The sequence below is a fragment of the Oncorhynchus gorbuscha genome, linkage group LG25, assembly GCF_021184085.1.
Source record: "Oncorhynchus gorbuscha isolate QuinsamMale2020 ecotype Even-year linkage group LG25, OgorEven_v1.0, whole genome shotgun sequence".
NCBI lineage: Eukaryota > Metazoa > Chordata > Actinopteri > Salmoniformes > Salmonidae > Oncorhynchus > Oncorhynchus gorbuscha.
Window position 1 is genome coordinate 43816048 of NC_060197.1, and position 18711 is coordinate 43834758.

Sequence of the window (18711 nt, forward strand, 5' to 3'; positions counted from 1 at the left end):
AGAGAGAGGCAGAGAGGGAGAGAGAGGCAGAGAGAGAGAGGCAGAGAGGGAGAGAGAGAGGCAGAGAGGGAGAGAGAGAGAGAGAGAGAGAGAGAGAGAGAGAGAGAGGCAGAGAGGGAGAGAGAGAGGCAGAGAGGGAGAGAGAGGCAGAGAGGGAGAGAGAGAGGCAGAGGCAGAGAGGGAGAGAGAGAGAGAGAGAGAGAGAGAGAGAGAGAGAGAGAGAGAGAGAGAGAGAGAGAGAGAGAGAGAGAGAGAGAGAGAGAGAGAGAGAGAGAGAGAGAGAGAGAGAGAGAGAGAGAGGGAGAGAGAGAGGCAGAGAGGGAGAGAGAAGAGAGAGAGAGAGAGAGAGAGAGAGAGAGAGAGAGAGAGAGAGAGAGAGAGAGAGAGAGAGAGAGAGAGAGAGAGAGAGAGAGAGGCAGAGAGGGAGAGAGAGAGGCAGAGAGGGAGAGAGAGAGGCAGAGAGGGAGAGAGAGTGAGGGGAGAGCCATTGTTGGAGGGCTGATTAGAGTCCCTGTCATCGTTAATAACAGGATTATGTCTGAGCCCATCAGCGGAGCCCAGGTTTTTTCTATCAGTTTCCTGGCTGACGCTGTTTCTGTATGAGAGGGGCGGATGTTGTTGCTGTAAACACTCAGACATTCATCAAATGTGTTGAATAAGTGTGTGGAGGACAGAGAGGTGGTTGTCATACACACACACACACACATGTGAAGGCACACACACACCGACACCTATCAGATATTATCTGAAAGATCACCAATTAACCATGACCTTCAAATGACCCCCCAGTGATATGTGCTGTCCCCCAGACTCTATTGGCAAAATATCCTCTGAGGATTCCCCTCAGGCACCCTACATACCGTCATCCACGAGCATGGTTCTGAAGTACCATCCACCGAACACCACCCCCAACCACGACCCTCAGGCATCCTAACTACCGTCATCCACGAGCATGGTTCTGAAGTACCATCCACCGAACACCACCGCCAACCACGACCCTCAGGCATCCTAACTACCGTCATCCACGAGCATGGTTCTGAAGTACCATCCACCGAACACCACCCCCCCCGACCCTCCACGACCCTCAGGCATCCTAACTACCGTCATCCACGAGCATGGTTCTGAAGTACCATCCACCGAACACCACCCCCAACCACGACCCTCAGGCATCCTAACTACCGTCATCCACGAGCATGGTTCTGAAGTACCATCCACCGAACACCACCCCCAACCACGACCCTCAGGCATCCTAACTACCGTCATCCACGAGCATGGTTCTGAAGTACCATCCACCGAACACCACCCCCAACCACGACCCTCAGGCATCCTAACTACCGTCATCCACGAGCATGGTTCTGAAGTACCATCCACCGAACACCACCCCCAACCACGACCCTCAGGCATCCTAACTACCGTCATCCACGAGCATGGTTCTGAAGTAGCATCCACCGAACACCACCCCCAACCACGACCCTCAGGCATCCTAACTACCGTCATCCACGAGCATGGTTCTGAAGTACCATCCACCGAACACCACCCCCAACCACGACCCTCAGGCATCCTAACTACCGTCATCCACGAGCATGGTTCTGAAGTACCATCCACCGAACACCACCCCCAACCACGACCCTCAGGCATCCTAACTACCGTCATCCACGAGCATGGTTCTGAAGTAGCATCCACCGATCACCACCCCCAACCATGACCCTCAGGCATCCTAACTACATTAATGCCATATGTCTCTGGAAATGGGGGGGGGGGGTTATAATAGGCACCTGTTCATTCTCTATTTTATATAGCTGTCATATGGCAGAAGAACTAGCAGAGTTTATTACCCAACAAAATACATTGCAGTGAACTTCACCCAGCCACTGATATTCTACTTCGTATCTCCTCCAGCTGCTTCCCAGCAGCACAGTCATCCATCACTGGCTTTTGGGAAGAGGTGTGTGTGTTAAAAACAGGCATACACACACCTATCCTCAACTCCCCCCTATGACCACAGACCTCAGCCTCTACTTGTACACGGTCTTTCTCTGTAGTGCAGTGTCTATTCTCTAGTGTAGTGGGTCTGTCTATTCTCTAGTGTTATTCTCTAGTGTAGTGGGTCTGTCTATTCTCTAGTGTAGTGGGTCTGTCTATTCTCTGTAGTGTAGTGGGTCTGTCTATTCTCTAGTGTAGTGGGTCTGTCTACTCTCTAGTGTAGTGGGTCTGTCTATTCTCTAGTGTAGTGGGTCTGTCTATTCTCTAGGGTAGTGGGTCTGTCTACTCTCTAGTGTAGTGGGTCTGTCTATTCTCTAGTGTAGTGGGTCTGTCTACTCTCTAGTGTAGTGGGTCTGTCTATTCTCTAGTGTAGTGGGTCTGTCTATTCTCTACTGTAGTGGGTCTGTCTATTCTCTAGTGTAGTGGGTCTGTCTACTCTCTAGTGTAGTGGGTCTGTCTATTCTCTAGTGTAGTGGGTCTGTCTACTCTCTAGTGTAGTGGGTCTGTCTATTATCTAGTGTAGTGGGTCTGTCTATTCTCTACTGTAGTGGGTCTGTCTACTCTCTAGTGTAGTGGGTCTGTCTATTCTCTAGTGTAGTGGGTCTGTCTATTCTCTGTAGTGTAGTGGGTCTGTATATTCTCTGTAGTGTAGTGGGTCTGTCTATTCTCTAGTGTAGTGAGTCTGTCTATTCTCTGTAGTGTAGTGGGTCTGTCTTTTTTCTGTAGTGTAGTGAGTCTGTCTATTCTCTGTAGTGTAGTAGGTATGTCTATTCTCTAGTGTAGTGGGTCTGTCTATTCTCTAGTGTAGTGGGTCTGTCTATTCTCTGTAGTGTAGTGGGTATGTCTATTCTCTAGTGTAGTGGGTCTGTCTATTCTCTAGTTTAGTGGGTCTGTCTATTTTCTGTAGTGTAGTGTGTCTGTTTATTCTCTGTAGTGTAGTAGGTATGTCTATTCTCTAGTGTAGTGGGTCTGTCTATTCTCTAGTTTAGTGGTTCTGTCTATTTTCTGTAGTGTAGTGTGTCTGTTTATTCTCTGTAGTGTAGTAGGTATGTCTATTCTCTAGTGTAGTGGGTCTGTCTATTCTCTAGTTTAGTGGGTCTGTCTATTTTCTGTAGTGTAGTGTGTCTGTTTATTCTCTGTAGTGTAGTGGTCTCTGGGATCTTGCCCAGTCAATATTGTCTACTGGATTTGTCTTATGTGAGAAAGTGCATGCAACTGTCTAGGGATTGAGATATTGATCTGCGTCTGGGACCAGACTATCACAATACACTATAGGCCTGTTGCGTGTTCTTTCTTTGGCTTGTGAGAAGGAGAGTGAAAGATAGGTCATATGTCTGGCCTGTGAGTGAGTGCGTGCGTCCATATTTTGCCAAGTAAACAGCCAGCCCTGTCCTGTACGTCTCTCAGTATCTCAGGTGGCAGATCACGTCTCCTCACAGCACTGGTGATTCACTCTGGCTCAGATTGGCACAGTCAGGGAGATGGTCTGTGTGTGTGTGTGTGTGTGTGTGTGTGTGTGTGTGTGTGTGTGTGTGTGTGTGTGTGTGTGTGTGTGTGTGTGTGTGTGTGTGTGTGTGTGTGTGTGTGTGTGTGTGTGTGTGTGTGTGTGTGTGTGTGTGTGTGTGTGTGTGTGTGTGTGTGTGCGGTGGCAGATTGGCACAGTCAGGGAGATGGTCTGTGTGTGTGTGTGTGTGTGTGTGTGTGTGTGTGTGTGTGTGTGTGTGTGTGTGTGTGTGTGTGTGTGTGTGTGTGTGTGTGTGTGTGTGTGTGTGTGTGTGTGTGTGTGTGTGTGTGTGTGTGCGGTGGCAGATTGGCACAGTCAGGGAGATGGTCTGTGTGTGTGTGTGTGTGTGTGTGTGTGTGTGTGTGTGTGTGTGTGTGTGTGTGTGTGTGTGTGTGTGTGTGTGTGTGTGTGTGTGTGTGTGTGTGTGTGTGTGTGTGTGTGTGTGTGTGTGTGTGTGTGTGTGTGTGTGTGTGTGCGGTGGCAGATTGGCACAGTCAGGGAGATGGTCTGTCTGTGTGTGTGTGTGTGTGTGTGTGTGTGTGTGTGTGTGTGTGTGTGTGTGTGTGTGTGTGTGTGTGTGTGTGTGTGTGTGTGTGTGTGTGTGTGTGTGTGTGTGTGTGTGTGTGTGTGTGTGCGTGCGTGCGTGCGTGCGTGCGTGCGTGCGTGCGTGCGCGGTGGCAGATTGGCACAGTCAGGGAGATGGTCTGTCTGTGTGTGTGTGTGTGTGTGTGTGTGTGTGTGTGTGTGTGTGTGTGTGTGTGTGTGTGTGTGTGTGTGTGTGTGTGTGTGTGTGTGTGTGTGCGTGCGCGTGTGCGTGCGCGTGCACGTTGGCAGATTGGCACAGTCAGGGACGTGATGTGTGTGTGCATGCTGCGAACACGTGCCAATGCCAACACACACACAAACATGTACTACTCACTCACGTGCACTCACACACACACACACACCCAGACACACACACACACACACCCAGACACACACACACACACACCCAGACACACACACACACACCCACACACACACACACACACACACACACACACACACACACACACACACCCAGACACACACACACACCCACACACACACACACACACACAGTGTGTGTCTGGGACAGGCCTAGCTGTTGACTGACCTGGACCCTGGTGATGTACTCCATAACATCCAGCTCATGCCAGCGTGCCATGCTGATAAAACCCCAAAGCCATTTAAACTCGTGCAGGTGCACACGTCATTAACATGCTCGGGGATTAGCGGTCTAACGGAACAATTAGGTAAATAAAGGGTGAACGCTGTTGGTCTCACCACTCTGTCTAAACCGTTGGCCTCCGTGACATTTACCGGTTCCAAACAGGCTTCACGTGGGGTATCGTTAAACGGGCCGCGCATAGCGACACACGCTCACACAGAGGATCCTGGAGAGCAAGTACCTCTGAAAACATGATGTGTGTGTTTAATTATTGACGTTGAATATGATGTGATCAACACAATGACTGTAATTCCTTAATATAATGGTTAGCCTACATTTGATTCGTTTCATAAATAGGCCCTATGTTGTGGGTAATATGTACACCTATAAATTAGCCTATTCAGCTTGTGTGGTTATATTGCTTTTTCTCCTCAAACTCTGGAATTCAAGAATACATAGCGGTTCAGCATTTCTCCAAGAACAGCACCGTAATCAATTACGTTTAGTAGAAATCCAATGCACTTAAACTTCCAGCGCGAATAACAAGGGGCTGCAGAAGAGAGGTACATTTATCGATAAAATAATGAATTCCACCCAAACCCCTCCTCCTCCCGTGAGACGTTCGCTCCCCCTGGCTCCCCCATCCACAATAAGAGATATCTGCGATGTGGAGTGGCGCAGGGCTCCCGCCTCACTGACAGAGAGGAAACGAGCGAATCGCCCGCGTGACTCTCTCACTCATTGACCGCGCGGTCCATAGCAATTTTCATTATCCCTACCCGATAGTGAGCAGTGAGGACCACTGCTAGGCTATCTCCATTGAAGGAACCGGGACAGAGGGAGAGAGCGAGAGAGGGGGGGGGGGGAGACGGTATTTGGAGCTCTCTCCAACCTGCGCTCCCTCACAACCGCAGCAAGATGCTGAGCGCCGCTCTTTGCCAACCGGCTGCTGTTTCTCCCGTCTCCAGGGGCTGACTCCCGGTGAAGAGAACTCTAAATGGGCGTTTTTACCGTGTCTGTTGATTCTCAAGGATCCACGGTTGGATATTTTCGAAATGAAACGAATGAAAGATGTGAGCATTGAGAAGTGTTCTTGTTTTAGTGTGGTATCTGCAGTCTCCTCCCCCATAACAGTCAAGTCCACTGAACGCAGTGGTTCAGTGATTTTGAGTATTTATTTTCATGATAAATACGAAAAAGGATTCACATTTTGACATTAGGGACTTTCTAACTTTTCCCGGTGTTTTGTTGTCTGTTTTGCGGTCTCTGTCCGTGAAACAAAGATCTCAGGACATCATCAACTCTGTGGAAAACAGCGACTTGAGATCGTCCCCCGGTCTGAACAGTTTAGCGCTGTTTCTCCCCTTCTCTATCCCTCTTCAAGCATCTCCTCTGGGTGGGATTTCGACCGATGCTTGCCCTTTGTTTGCTTCTTGTTCTGTCTTGTCATTTGTTTGTTTGTTTCACAGCATGATGATTCACATGTTCAGCCATAATAGCCAAGGAAATGTATTCAAATGACGCATGCAACGTGACAGTAATTCGTTTTGTTATGCTAAATTCCTATGACTGAATGCAAAAGAAAGCATGGGCTTATAATATGGGTCTATTTCGAGGGTGCCTTCTAGGACTTGGCAGATCCATGCTAACTTGATTTGTGTGTGTGTGTGTGTGCGTGCGTGCGTGTGTGTTTGTGTGTGTGTGGCAATTGATCACCCCAATAGAATCCACTAAAGACCTGTCTGTGTGTGCCTGTTTGCAGTTACCCTGGAAGTCGCCATCCATGTGGCCCTCGAGAGTGGGGAGCAGGCAGCCCTGTCCCCGGGAATCGGCACTCCGCAGGGCGGCCATCAGTGGCAACGTACTCGCCCTGCCGCCGCACCACGTCCCCACGGGCAGGAGTGTCCGGGTCTTCATCTGTGCCAACCCTGACGGTAAGACACCACTGGCCAGGGATCAAATCTGCGAGTCCAGATGACTCTGAATAAACTGTTTTAGTGATGACCTAATCTACAGAAAAGTGGGATGCTGCGTGTCACAGTTTGTTCCTGGCGCATGTGTGACCTGTTACGCGCACAATGATACCTAAGTCATTGCACTTTTACCCATTTCCGACAGAAGATATGGAATATTACCTGTAAAAATATATATATAAGTCTATGTTTATATGACCCCTTTCCAACAGTCCCTTAGTTACTACTTATTTGCAGGTCTTTTATACATATTTTATACATATCAGTGGGTAACTTGTGAATTGAGATGGGTGGGGTTGTTGTTAAACCTGTTTGCAGTCCAAATTAGGGAGGTATTAAACAATGGAAGTGTTAATTAAATGACCTGCAACAAAGCGGTGAACCATTCACGCAGACCCAAAACCTGTACTTTGGTTACAGGAATAACATGTCTGTGAAAATGCACAAATTATATACATGTCTCTAGGCCGCTTTTATTTTGCAATGTTGTTTTTTATTTATTTATCCAGGCAAGTCAGTTAAGAACAAACTCTTATTTTGAACGACGGCCTAGGAACAGTGGGTTAACTGCCTGTGCAGGGGCAGAATGACAGATTTGTACCTTGTCAGTTTGGGGTTTTGAACTTGCAACCTTCCGGTTACTAGTCCAACGCTCTAACCACTAGGCTAACCACGCCCCATGTCAGATATACCAACAAAATGGTCTTGAAATGAAAGCGTGAAAGGGATATTACAGACGTGAAAATTGATTTAGAATTCGCGCTGCTCAAGAGCAAATGTATTTCATATCATTTCCAATATGTATGTCAGATCGTTCCAGTTCCTGAGAAAAAAGGAGCGTTGAACAATGTAGGTATGTCATTTACTGTGTCCCCATCATGATGGTCGCAATGGTCCTTACAAACGACAGGACAAGAGAGTGACATATCACGATACTCTACCAGCGCTGTCACTGACTGACACAGAGTGTTCCCGCGTCCAACAGTCAGTCACTAATTTGTATTGTTCAATTCAATTAGGACGCGCATCAGCGCCGTAGACATTAATGAGCCAAACCCACTCGACTGGAGAGGATAGACCGAGATTATGCTTGTAGTTGTGTAGTTATTCTACCGTTCGGTCAACAACGGTTATATGGATGAATTGGCCAATTATAATATACGTCACTTCGTTTTGAAAAGTGATTTTAATCATATGGGATTCTGGTTAATCTCAAGCGATGTTTAATACGGTGTGAGGTAGGGATTTTCCTAACAGTTTGTGAGGAAAACGTCAATGACGCGCAAGGCTGTGGGGTCGGAAGGGGGATAGCATGCACTTGCAGAGCTGCTGAATACGGCCTCGGGTCGGGAAGTAAAAATAGGCTTTCTAAAAACGGAGTAAACAAAGCAAGAGAACTAGAGTAGCCTAGACACAAACAGAGAGGGTGAGATGAAGGGCGAGATGGAGAAAGGGACGACGACACACTCATTGACATAAAAAAATAGGGCCAAAATGCAACAACTGTCAACAGAGTAATCAAATGACCTAAAATTCCTCTGATTTTGTCCCGGGTTTTATCCATATTCAATGGCAACCACAGTAGAAGAAATGTGCCACCTGTTGCTGGTCCAATCATTACATTTCACCTGCAGTAACTCTGAAGATGCTTAGGAATCAGAGGTCCAATAGGAATATTTGAAATGCATTTGAAATATTTGACCGTCCATTTCAGGAACGACATTGACACACTGTTGACTAAAGGTTGCTATACATTATACAAAGGGTGGGTCTAATCCTGAACGCTGATTGGTTAAAACCGCATTCCAGCCGGTGTCTATTCCACAAGTTACTACCGGCTAAATCTATGACGTTAAAATGCCTATTTATTCAGTTCCATCTGACTGAGCAATCCACTGTCTCATCAACCCAGCCAGGCAATTTATAAACTTGATCTCCACTATAAAAAGCATCTAGACATTATCTCACATTTCTTTTAGACTAACATTTAGTTTTCAACAGAGGTGAGTTGTATAAACCTTTCTGTCTGTCTCTCTGACATTTGCAACATTGTTTCAATATTTAAATTCGATCTCCAGCTGTCCCATAGTAATGAACATGTCGGGAGGAGACAGACAGACAGGGCAGTGTTTCTCAGCCAGTCGAATAAACGAATCAGCAGGCATAATTGTTATGGATATACATTATACAAAGAAATGTCAATTGAAAAAAAAGGTCAAAATGGAAGAAAGTGCAGCTAGTTTGCAATCTATCCAGCTTCAGTATGAAGTGATTGTGTTAGCTGTTTTGTTGGCTAGCTCCTCTGAAGAACAGCGTCCTGACAAGTGAGCACATGTTCTATGCCAGGTGAAGTTGCAACTCATTAGCTCATTGTTATGGATGCAACTAAATAAACCACTGGAAAACAGCTAGGATTGTACCATTCTTTTCCATTTTCACCTAGAATGACATAACCAAATCTAACTGCCTGTAGCTCAGGACCTAAAGCAAGGATATGCATATTCTTGAAACCATTTGAATGGAAACACTTTGAAATTTGTGGAAATGTGAAAATAATGTAGGAGAATATAACACTTTAGATCTAGTAAAATATAATACAAAGAAAAACATGTGTTTTCTTTGAAATGCAAGAGAAAGACCATTATATGACTTAGGAGTCTAGTCGCAATTTAGATTTTGGCCACTAGATGACAGCAGTGTATGTGCACATTTTTAGACCAATCCAGTGAATCATTGCATTACTGTTCAAAGTGTTGTATCAAGTCTGCCCAAATGTGCCCGATTGGTTTATTGATACATTTTCAAGAACATAACTAAGAGCGTCTGCTAAATGACTTAAATGTAAATGTAAATAACTGTGCACTCTCCTCAAACAATAGCACGGTATTATTTCACTATAATAGCTACTGTGCAGTGCAGTTAGATTAACAAGAATGTAAGTTTTCTGCCCATATAAGACATGTCTGTGTCCTGGAATGTTTTCTGTTACTTACAACTGTCATGCTAATCACATTATGGCACGTTATCTCAACCGTCCTGGTATAGAGACACCAATCCAAATTTAGCTACAGTGCTGTTATTCTGTCTGCAATGTTTGACGTGACTGTAAGTTAGCCGTAGTTGACTAGCTAGCAAGCAAGGGATAAGAACGTTGCCAGCCAGTATGGCAATGGAACATTTAGAACCAACGACTGGGTCGCGTCCGTAGATACAGAACAGAAAGACTGAACAACTGGGTCGCATCTCTGACAACCGAACTGATCAAATGAACGACCAGCTGGCTTGGGTAGCAACCCTAGATTTGTGTGTCAGGACTATATCTTGTGGAAGGATGAAATAATATGAATAAATTAATCAAAATAATGTTTTTAATTAAAATATGTAAATCATTATCTGAATATGTTGGTAACCCATTGTATAAAAGTGATAATGCCCTCGAAGCCGGTGTTTGGAGGACATATTGGCACGATTTTCCGCCCCTCGGTTTCTGGGGCATTATCACATAGAAGACTTCACATTACGACATACAGAACAGGTCAGAACTAGTATTGTGAATTCATGATACTGGTGCTGGGAGGTAGACATTGATTCTACACCAATACACAGATACATTGTTGTGGGGGGGGGAGCGAGAGAGCGTGGGGAGAGAGAGAGAGAGAGACACAGTGAGAGAGAGAGAGACACAGAGAGAGAGAGAGAGAGAGAGACAGAGAGAGAGAGAGAGAGAGAGAGAGAGAGAGAGAGAGAGAGAGAGAGAGAGAGAGAGAGAGACACAGAGAGAGAGAGAGACACAGAGAGAGAGAGAGAGAGAGAGACAGAGAGAGACACAGAGAGAGAGAGAGAGAGAGAGAGAGAGAGAGAGAGAGAGAGAGAGAGAGAGAGAGAGAGAGAGAGAGAGAGAGAGAGAGAGAGAGAGAGAGAGAGAGAGACACACAGAGAGAGAGAGAGACACAGAGAGAGAGAGAGAGGCAGTGGAAAGAATCAACCCAAAAAACAGAGCAAATTGGAATGTTACTTGGCCCCAAACATAGTCTTGCTATTGCGAGAAGCCGCCATAGGCACACCTGGCTCTCGAGAGAAGCCCCACAAAATTAGGTGAAAACTGAGCTGCACTTCCTAACTTTCTGCCAAATGTATGATCACATTAGAGATACATATTTCCCACGGATCACCCAGATTCACAAATAATTTGAAAACAAATTGAACATGGATAAACTCCTGTATCTGTCAGGCAAATATGCAGTGTTCAATCACAGCAGCAAGATGTGTGGCCCGTTGCCATGTTGAAGGGGTCTCCAGTGGAGCACAAACAACATTGTAACTACTGCCAATTTCTATTTGTCTTCACCTACTATTCATGCTAAAACACTGTACATAGATGGTAATATAACACCTTGATATGTCTTCATCTTTTTGAAACCTTTTTGAGTGCAATGTTTATTGTTCATTTCTCTATCGTTTTATGTTGATGTTGTTTTGCGTCTTTTCACTTTTATTTATTGTTTATTTTGGCAATGTAATTACATGTTTCTCATGCCAATAATGCCCCTTTGAACTGAATAGAGCGAGAGAGAGAGAGAGAATTCACATCTTCACTGTCTGTGATCAGCACCAAGTGATCAGCAACTCTATGGACTGGATAGTGTTTTTCTAGAAGTAACACACCTTGCACTGTTGGTGGAGTGCTGTTCCACTAGTGGGCGACATTTCTGCACTACATTAAGTTAAAGTCGTTTTGGCAAAGAAGGAATAATAATATGTTATTAAGGAGAGTAATCTAGAACTTATAGGGAGAGTGATCTAGAACCTATACTGAGATGATCTAGAACCTATAGGGAGAGTGCTCTAGAACCTATAGGGAAAGTGATCTAGAACATATAGGGAAAGTGATCTAGAACCTATAGGGAGAGTGATCTAGAACCTATAGGGAGAGTGATCTAGAACCTATAGGGAGAGTGATCTAGAAACTATAGGGAGAGTGATCTAGAACCTATACTGAGATGATCTAGAACCTATAGGGAGTGTGCTCTAGAACCTATAGGGAGAGTGATCTAGAAACTATAGGGAGAGTGATCTAGAACCTATAGGGAGAGTGATCTAGAAACTATAGGGAGAGTGATCTAGAACCTATACTGAGAATGATCTAGAACCTATAGGGAGAGTGCTCTATAACCTATAGGGAGAGTGATCTAGAACCTATAGGGAAAGTAATCTAGAACCTATAGGGAGAGTGATCTAGAACCTATAGGGAGAATGATCTAGAACCTATAGAGAGAGTGATCTAGAACATGTAGAGAGAGTGACCTAGAACCTATAGGGAGAGTGATCTAGAACCTATAGGGAGAGTGATCTAGAACCTATAGAGAGAGTGATCTAGAACCTATACTGAGAGTGATCTATAACCTATAGGGAGAGTGATCTAGAACCTATAGGGAGAGTGATCTAGAAACTATAGGGAAAGTGATCTAGAACCTATAGTGAGAGTGATCTAGAACCTATAGTGAGAGTGCTCTAGAACCTATAGTGAGAGTGCTCTAGAACCTATAGGGAGAGTGATCTAGAACCTATAGGGAGAGTGATCTAGAACCTATAGTGAGAGTGATCTAGAACCTATAGTGAGAGTGCTCTAGAACCTATAGTGAGAGTGCTCTAGAACCTATAGGGAGAGTGATCTAGAACCTATAGGGAGAGTGATCTAGAACCTATAGGGAAAGTGAACTAGGAGTATAAGGCACACTAGGGGAATGGAATTCACTTCAGATATAGTGCGCACTAAGGAAGAGATGACCTTAAGTATGGTCTACTTATGCTTTTCCAGAGATAACTACAGTATCATAACAGTTGTACTGTGTCTGTAGATGTGTCTGGCCCACTGGGCCCTCTTCCCCAGATTTACATTACATTTACATTTAAGTCATTTAGCAGACGCTCTTATCCAGAGCGACTTACAAATGTGATTCAGTGTTTCAGATTGATGTGTTCTCTGTCTGGTAGTGACCTATAGCCTATGATGTACAGTCGTGTCACTGCCCAGACTAGTGTAGTCAAAGACCATAGACTGTCCTCTCAGTCCCCTGTTGATGATTCTGCATTTAAGAAGCCACTGTAACAGTGTTACTGCTGCTACTTATTAAAGGGACAATATGTAATTCAGGAATTCTTTAAGAATCAATGGTTCATTTAAAAGTCCAAAAAGGGATGTACAAATCCCAGATTGCCCTTTTAAGGACTCTTTGAATGTAGGTTATGGGCACAATAAAACATTGAAGCTGAGATGATTTTGCTGAAAGCCAAATAAGAAATGTTGTTCCAGTATAGTTCATACCTGTCACGCCCTGACCTTAGAGACGTTTTATTTCTCTATTTGGTTAGGTCAGGGTGTGATTTGGGCTGGTTATTCTATATTGTCTATTTCTTTGTTATTTGGCCAAGTATGGTTCCCAATCAGAGGCAGCTGTCTATCGTTGTCTCTGATTGGGGATCATATTTAGGCAGCCATTTTTCCCACTTTCTGTTGTGGGATCTTGTTTTTGCACAGTTGCTGTCTAGCCCTGCGGAACATTACGTTCGTTTATATTTTGGTGTTTTTTGGTGTCATTTTTAATAAAATAAAAACGTACGCCTACCACGCTGCACCTTGGTCCATTCATTCATTCCATTCAATGAAACAATACCTTATGAAAAAAATCACGACAGCTGTGAAACCTGGTTCGACCTGGTAAGATCTTTTTGTGTCGGTAAAATGTATTATGTGAGACATGGCGGTGTAAATGCCTTTATGCACAAATATTGATATAATTACCATCAGGTCGAAGTAAACATGGAGTCACGCGATGATATGGTGTGTGGTCCTCCCACTAACTTGGGAAAGCGTGCAGTTTATTAGGCTGCAGATGAAATAAGTTATGATGAACTTCACAGGGGAGGTGAAAGGTCAAAGTGATCTTAAAGCACCATTCCAATAAATAGCAAGGTTCTGATTCTGGAGACATGATGATCGATGCTTGACTGCTGTTTGACAACCACAAAATATTCTCGCCCTTAATTAAGCCTGAAGGGGTTTGATGCGTAAAATGATCTATTCCTCCTACCGCATATCATCCAATGAGATGTTCAATTTTACCCTGGAATTATTATTATCATTTAATTTTTGATGTGCTTTATAAGCCTTTAATAGCCTTTAGTAGCCTTTATCAGCCGTTAGTATGCTTTATTAGCCTTTTGTAGTCTTTAGTAGCCTTTATCAGCCTTTAGTGGCCTTTAGTAGCCTTCAGTAGGCTTTAGTAGCCTTTAGTAGTCTTTATTAGCCTTTAGTAGTCTTTATTAGCCTTTAGTAGCCTTTAGTGGCCTTTAGTAGCCTTTAGTAGCCTTTAGTAGGCTTTATTAGCCTTTATTAGCCTTTAGTAGTCTTTATTAGCCTTTATTAGCCTTTGGTGGCCTTTAGTAGGCTTTATTAGCCGTTAGTGCCCTGTATTAGCCGTTAGGAGCCTTTACTAGGCTTTATTAGCCTTTAGTAGCATTTATCAGCCTTTAGTACACGTTATTAGCCTTTAGTAGCCTTTAGTAGCCTTTATCAGCCTTTATCAGCCTTTAGTGGCATTTAGTAGCCTTCAGTAGCCTTTAGTAGTCTTTTGTAGCCTTTAGTAGGCTTTATTAGGCTTTAGTAGCCTTTAGTAGCCTTTAATAGGCTTTAGTAGGCTTTAGTAGCCGTTAGTAGCCTTTAGTAGGCTTTGTTTTCCGTTAATAGCCTTTAGTCGGCTTTATTAGCAGTTAGTAGCCTTTAGTGGGCTTTATTAGACTTTAGTAGGCTTTATTAGCCTTTATTAGCCGTTAGTAGCCTTTAGTTGACTTAATTAGAAGCTAGTAGCCTTTAGTGGGCTTTATTAGCCGTTAATAGCCTTTAGTCGGCTTTATTAGCAGTTAGTAGCCTTTAGTGAGCTTTATTAGACTTTAGTAGGCTTTATTAGCCTTTATTAGCCGTTAGTAGCCTTTAGTTGGCTTTATTAGAAGCTAGTAGCCTTTAGTTGGCTTTATTAGCAGCTAGTAGCCTTTAGTAGGACTACTAATATTATTCAAGGTCTCAGACTCTCCTTTCCATATAGCTATTCTCTCCTTCACTTAGAATATTACTAGTCTAGAAAATCTCTCTCTCTCTCTCTCTCTCTCTCTCTCTCTCTCTCTCTCTCTCTCTCTCTCTCTCTCTCTCTCTCTTCATCCCTTCTCCCCCCTCCGTGTATCTGGTCTGGAAAACCCTCTCAGATCTGGCTATCATCCTGTTAGAGCTTTAACTGTGAAATCTATAAATCCTTAGAGAAGGTTATGGCCCCGGGGTCATTTCAGGATCCAATCTGCTGGGAAAGAAAGAAAGAAAGAAATAAAGAGAGAGAGAGAGAGAGAGGGGAGAAAAAGAGAGAATTGTGGAGGGATTGAGGGAACTGACTATGTCACCGGTGGCGCTTATACAAATGGTTAGCAGATGTTAATGCGAGTGTAGCGAAATGCGAGTGTAGCGAAATGCAGTAATATCTATCAAGTAATCTAACAATTTCACAACAACTACCTTATACACACAAGTGTAAAGGAATGAATAAGATTATGAATGTAACAATTTATGGATGAGCGATGGCCGAACGGCATAGGCAAGATACAGTAGATGGTATAGAGTACAGTATATACATATGAGATGAGTAATGTAGGGTATGTAAACATGATATAAAGTGGCATTGTTTAAAATGGCTAGTGATACATTTATTACGTCCAATTTTTAATTACTAAAGTGGCAGCAACCATTCAATGTTAGTGATGGCTGTTTAACAAATCAAATCAAATCAAATGTATTTATATAGCCCTTCGTACATCAGCTGATATCTCAAAGTGCTGTACAGAAACCCAGCCTAAAACCCCAAACAGCAAACAATGCAGGTGTAAAAGCACGGTGGCTAGGAAAAACTCCCTAGAAAGGCCAAAACCTAGGAAGAAACCTAGAGAGGAACCGGGCTATGTGGGGTGGCCAGTCCTCTTCTGGCTGTGCCGGGTAGAGATTATAACAGAACATGACCAAGATGTTCAAATGTTCATAAATGACCAGCATGGTCGAATAATAATAAGGCAGAACAGTTGAAACTGGAGCAGCAGCACAGTCAGGTGGACTGGGGACAGCAAGGAGTCATCATGTCAGGTAGTCCTGGGGCACGGTCCTAGGGCTCAGGTCCTCCGAGAGAGAGAAAGAAAGAGAGAATTAGACACAATGTAAATAGTCCGTGTAGACATTTGATTACATGTTCAGGAGTCTTATGGCTTGAGGGTAAAAACTGTTGAGCCTTTTTTGTCCTAGTCTTTGGTACCGTTTACCATGCGGTAGTAGAGAGAACAGTCTATGACTGGGGTTTCTGGGATCTTTGACAAGTTTTAGGGCCTTCCTCTGACACCCTAACAATTCACAACAATACACACACAATCTAAAAGTACAATAATGAAATTAAGAAACATATCAATATTAGGATGAGCAACGTCTGAGTGGCATTGACTAAAATACAGTAGAATAGAATATAGTATATACAGTTGAAGTCGGAAGATTACAAACACCATAGCCAAATACATTTAAACTGAGTTTATAGTGTGAGTAGTGTGTAGGGCTTGATGATTGCTATGTGGGTAGTGTGTAGGGCTTGATGATTGCTATGTGGGTAGTGTGTAGGGCTTGATGATTGCTATGTGGGTAGTGTGTAGGGCTTGATGATTGCTATGTGGGTAGTGTGTAGGGCTTGATGATTGCTATGTGGGTAGTGTGTAGCTGATATGAATGCTAAGAATTAGGTAGAGGTGGGCTCTGGAGTGGACATTGGGCTCTGAAGTGGACATTGGGCTCTGGAGTGGACAGTGGACTCTGGAGTGGACTAAGTAGAGTGAACATTGTGTATGGAATGGAAGGAACAGGATTGGGGAAATTATGATAGAGTGAGAGGAGAAGGAGAGGAGGAGGAGGAGAGAAGGAAGAGGAGATGAGGAGGAGAGATGGAGGAGAGGAGGAGGAAGAGGAGAGGAAGTTGAGGAGGAGGAGGAGGAGAGGAGGAGGAGGAGAGTAGGAGGAGGAGAGAAGGAAGAGGAGAGGAGGAGGAGAGATGGAGGAGAGAGGAGGAAGAGGAGGAGGAGGAGGAGGAGGAGAAGGAGGACTGGGAGAGGAGGAGAGGAGAAGGAGGACTAGGAGTCGGAGAGGAGGTGGAGGAGGAGGAGGATGAGGAGGAGAGTCAGAGTATGAGTGGATGAGGATGAGGAGTCTACAGCATGTCTGTCTGTCTGTCTGTCTGTCTGTCTGTCTGTCTGTCTGTCTGTCTGTCTGTCTGTCTGTCTGTCTGTCTGTCTGTCTGTCTGTCTGTCTGTCTGTCTGTCTGTCTGTCTGTCTGTCTGTCTGTGTGCATGCGTTTCCAAGACTACAGGCGCTCTGCCATGTCTGTCACACACACTTTACACACACGCTCATCTCTGTGCCATGCTTACGTCAACATGCCATACCTCATCATATCTGGGGGGAAAAGAGCAGTGGTTTACTGTTATCAGCAACATGTGCTTTCACACACCTTGCCTTATTCCACCTGTTGTTGTGTAACAGCCTGAATCCACCTGCACACAATAACCCATAATGACAAAGTGAAAAACATGTTTTATTTTATATCCTTGAGACGTCACCACAGCTTGATTGGACTCCACCTGCGGCCAATTCAATTGTTTGGGACATGATTTAGAAAGAAACCCACCTGTCTATTTAATAAGGTCCCATAGCTGACATTGCATGTCAGAGCAGAAAATATATGATGTTGGCCAAGGAATTGTCTGTCGATCTCCGAGATAGTCCTGTGATGATACACTACATGAACAAACGTATGTGGACTACTACTCGTCCAACATCTCATTCCAAAGATCATGAGCACTAATATGGAGTTGGTCCCCCCTATTGCTGCTACAACAGCCTCCACTCTTCTGGGAAGTCTTTCCACTAGATGTTGGGAACATTGCTGCTACAACAGCCTCCACTCTTCTGGGAAGTCTTTCCACTAGCTGTTGGGAACATTGCTGCCGAGACTTGCTTCAATTCAATCACAAGAGCGTTAGTCGGGCAGTGAGGTCGAGCAGTGATGTTGGCGTTCCAATTCATCCCAAAGGTGTTTGATGGGGTTGAGGTCGGGGATCTGTGCAGTCCAGTCAAGTTCTTCCACACCGATCTCGACAAAACCATTTCTGTATGGACCTCGCTTTGTGCACGGGGGGCATTGTCATGATAAAATAGGAAAGGGCTCTTCCCCAAACTGTTGCCACAAAGTTGGAAGTACAGAATCATCTAGAATGTCATTGTATGCTGTAGCGTTTACAATTTCCCTTCACTGGATCTAAGTGACCTAGCCCAAACCATGAAAAACAGCCCCCAGATCATTATTTCTCATCCACCAAACTTTACAGTTGGCACTATGCACTGGGGCAGGTAGCGTTCTCCTGACATCCACTAAACTCAGATTTGTCCGTCGGACTGTCGGATGGTGAAGCGTAATTCATCACTCCAGCGAATGTTTCCATTGAAACCCATCTCATGAAGCTCCCGGCGAACAGTTCTTTGTTGACGCTGCGTCCAAAGGCAGTTTGGAACTCGGTAGTGAGTGTTTTTACGTGCTTCAGCACTCTGCGGTCATATTCTGTGAGCTTGTGTGGTCTACCACTTCACGGCTGAGCCGTTGTTTCTCCTAGAAGTTTCCACTTCACAATGACAGCACTTACAGTTGACCTGGGGTAGCTCTAACAGGGCAGAAATTTGATAAACTGACTTGTTGGAAAGGTGGCATCTTTTGACGGTGCACCATTGAAAGTCACTGAACTCTTCAGTAAGGCCATTCTACTGACAATGTTTGTCTATGGAGATTGCATGCCTGTGTACTCTATTTTATACACCTGTGAGCAACGTTTGTGGCTGAAATAGCCGAATCCACTAATTTGAAGAGGTGTTCGCATACTTTTGTATATGTAGTGTATCTGAGGAAGGGTATAAAATAATTTCTAGAGTGTTGAACGTTTCC

The 18711-nt window shown here is 44.4% G+C and overlaps 1 protein-coding gene across 1 annotated transcript in view; it reads left to right on the forward strand.

The window, feature by feature from the left end:
• Positions 1 to 5959: 5959 nt before the first annotated feature.
• Positions 5960 to 18711, forward strand: part of LOC124013643 (NACHT and WD repeat domain-containing protein 2) — an 83315-nt gene continuing 70563 nt past the window's right edge. The window contains exons 1-2 of the mRNA XM_046327999.1: positions 5960 to 6072; positions 6439 to 6610. Coding sequence (XP_046183955.1) covers positions 6460 to 6610 — 151 coding nt within the window. The 5' untranslated portion in view covers positions 5960 to 6072; positions 6439 to 6459. The remainder of the gene's footprint in view (positions 6073 to 6438; positions 6611 to 18711) is intronic.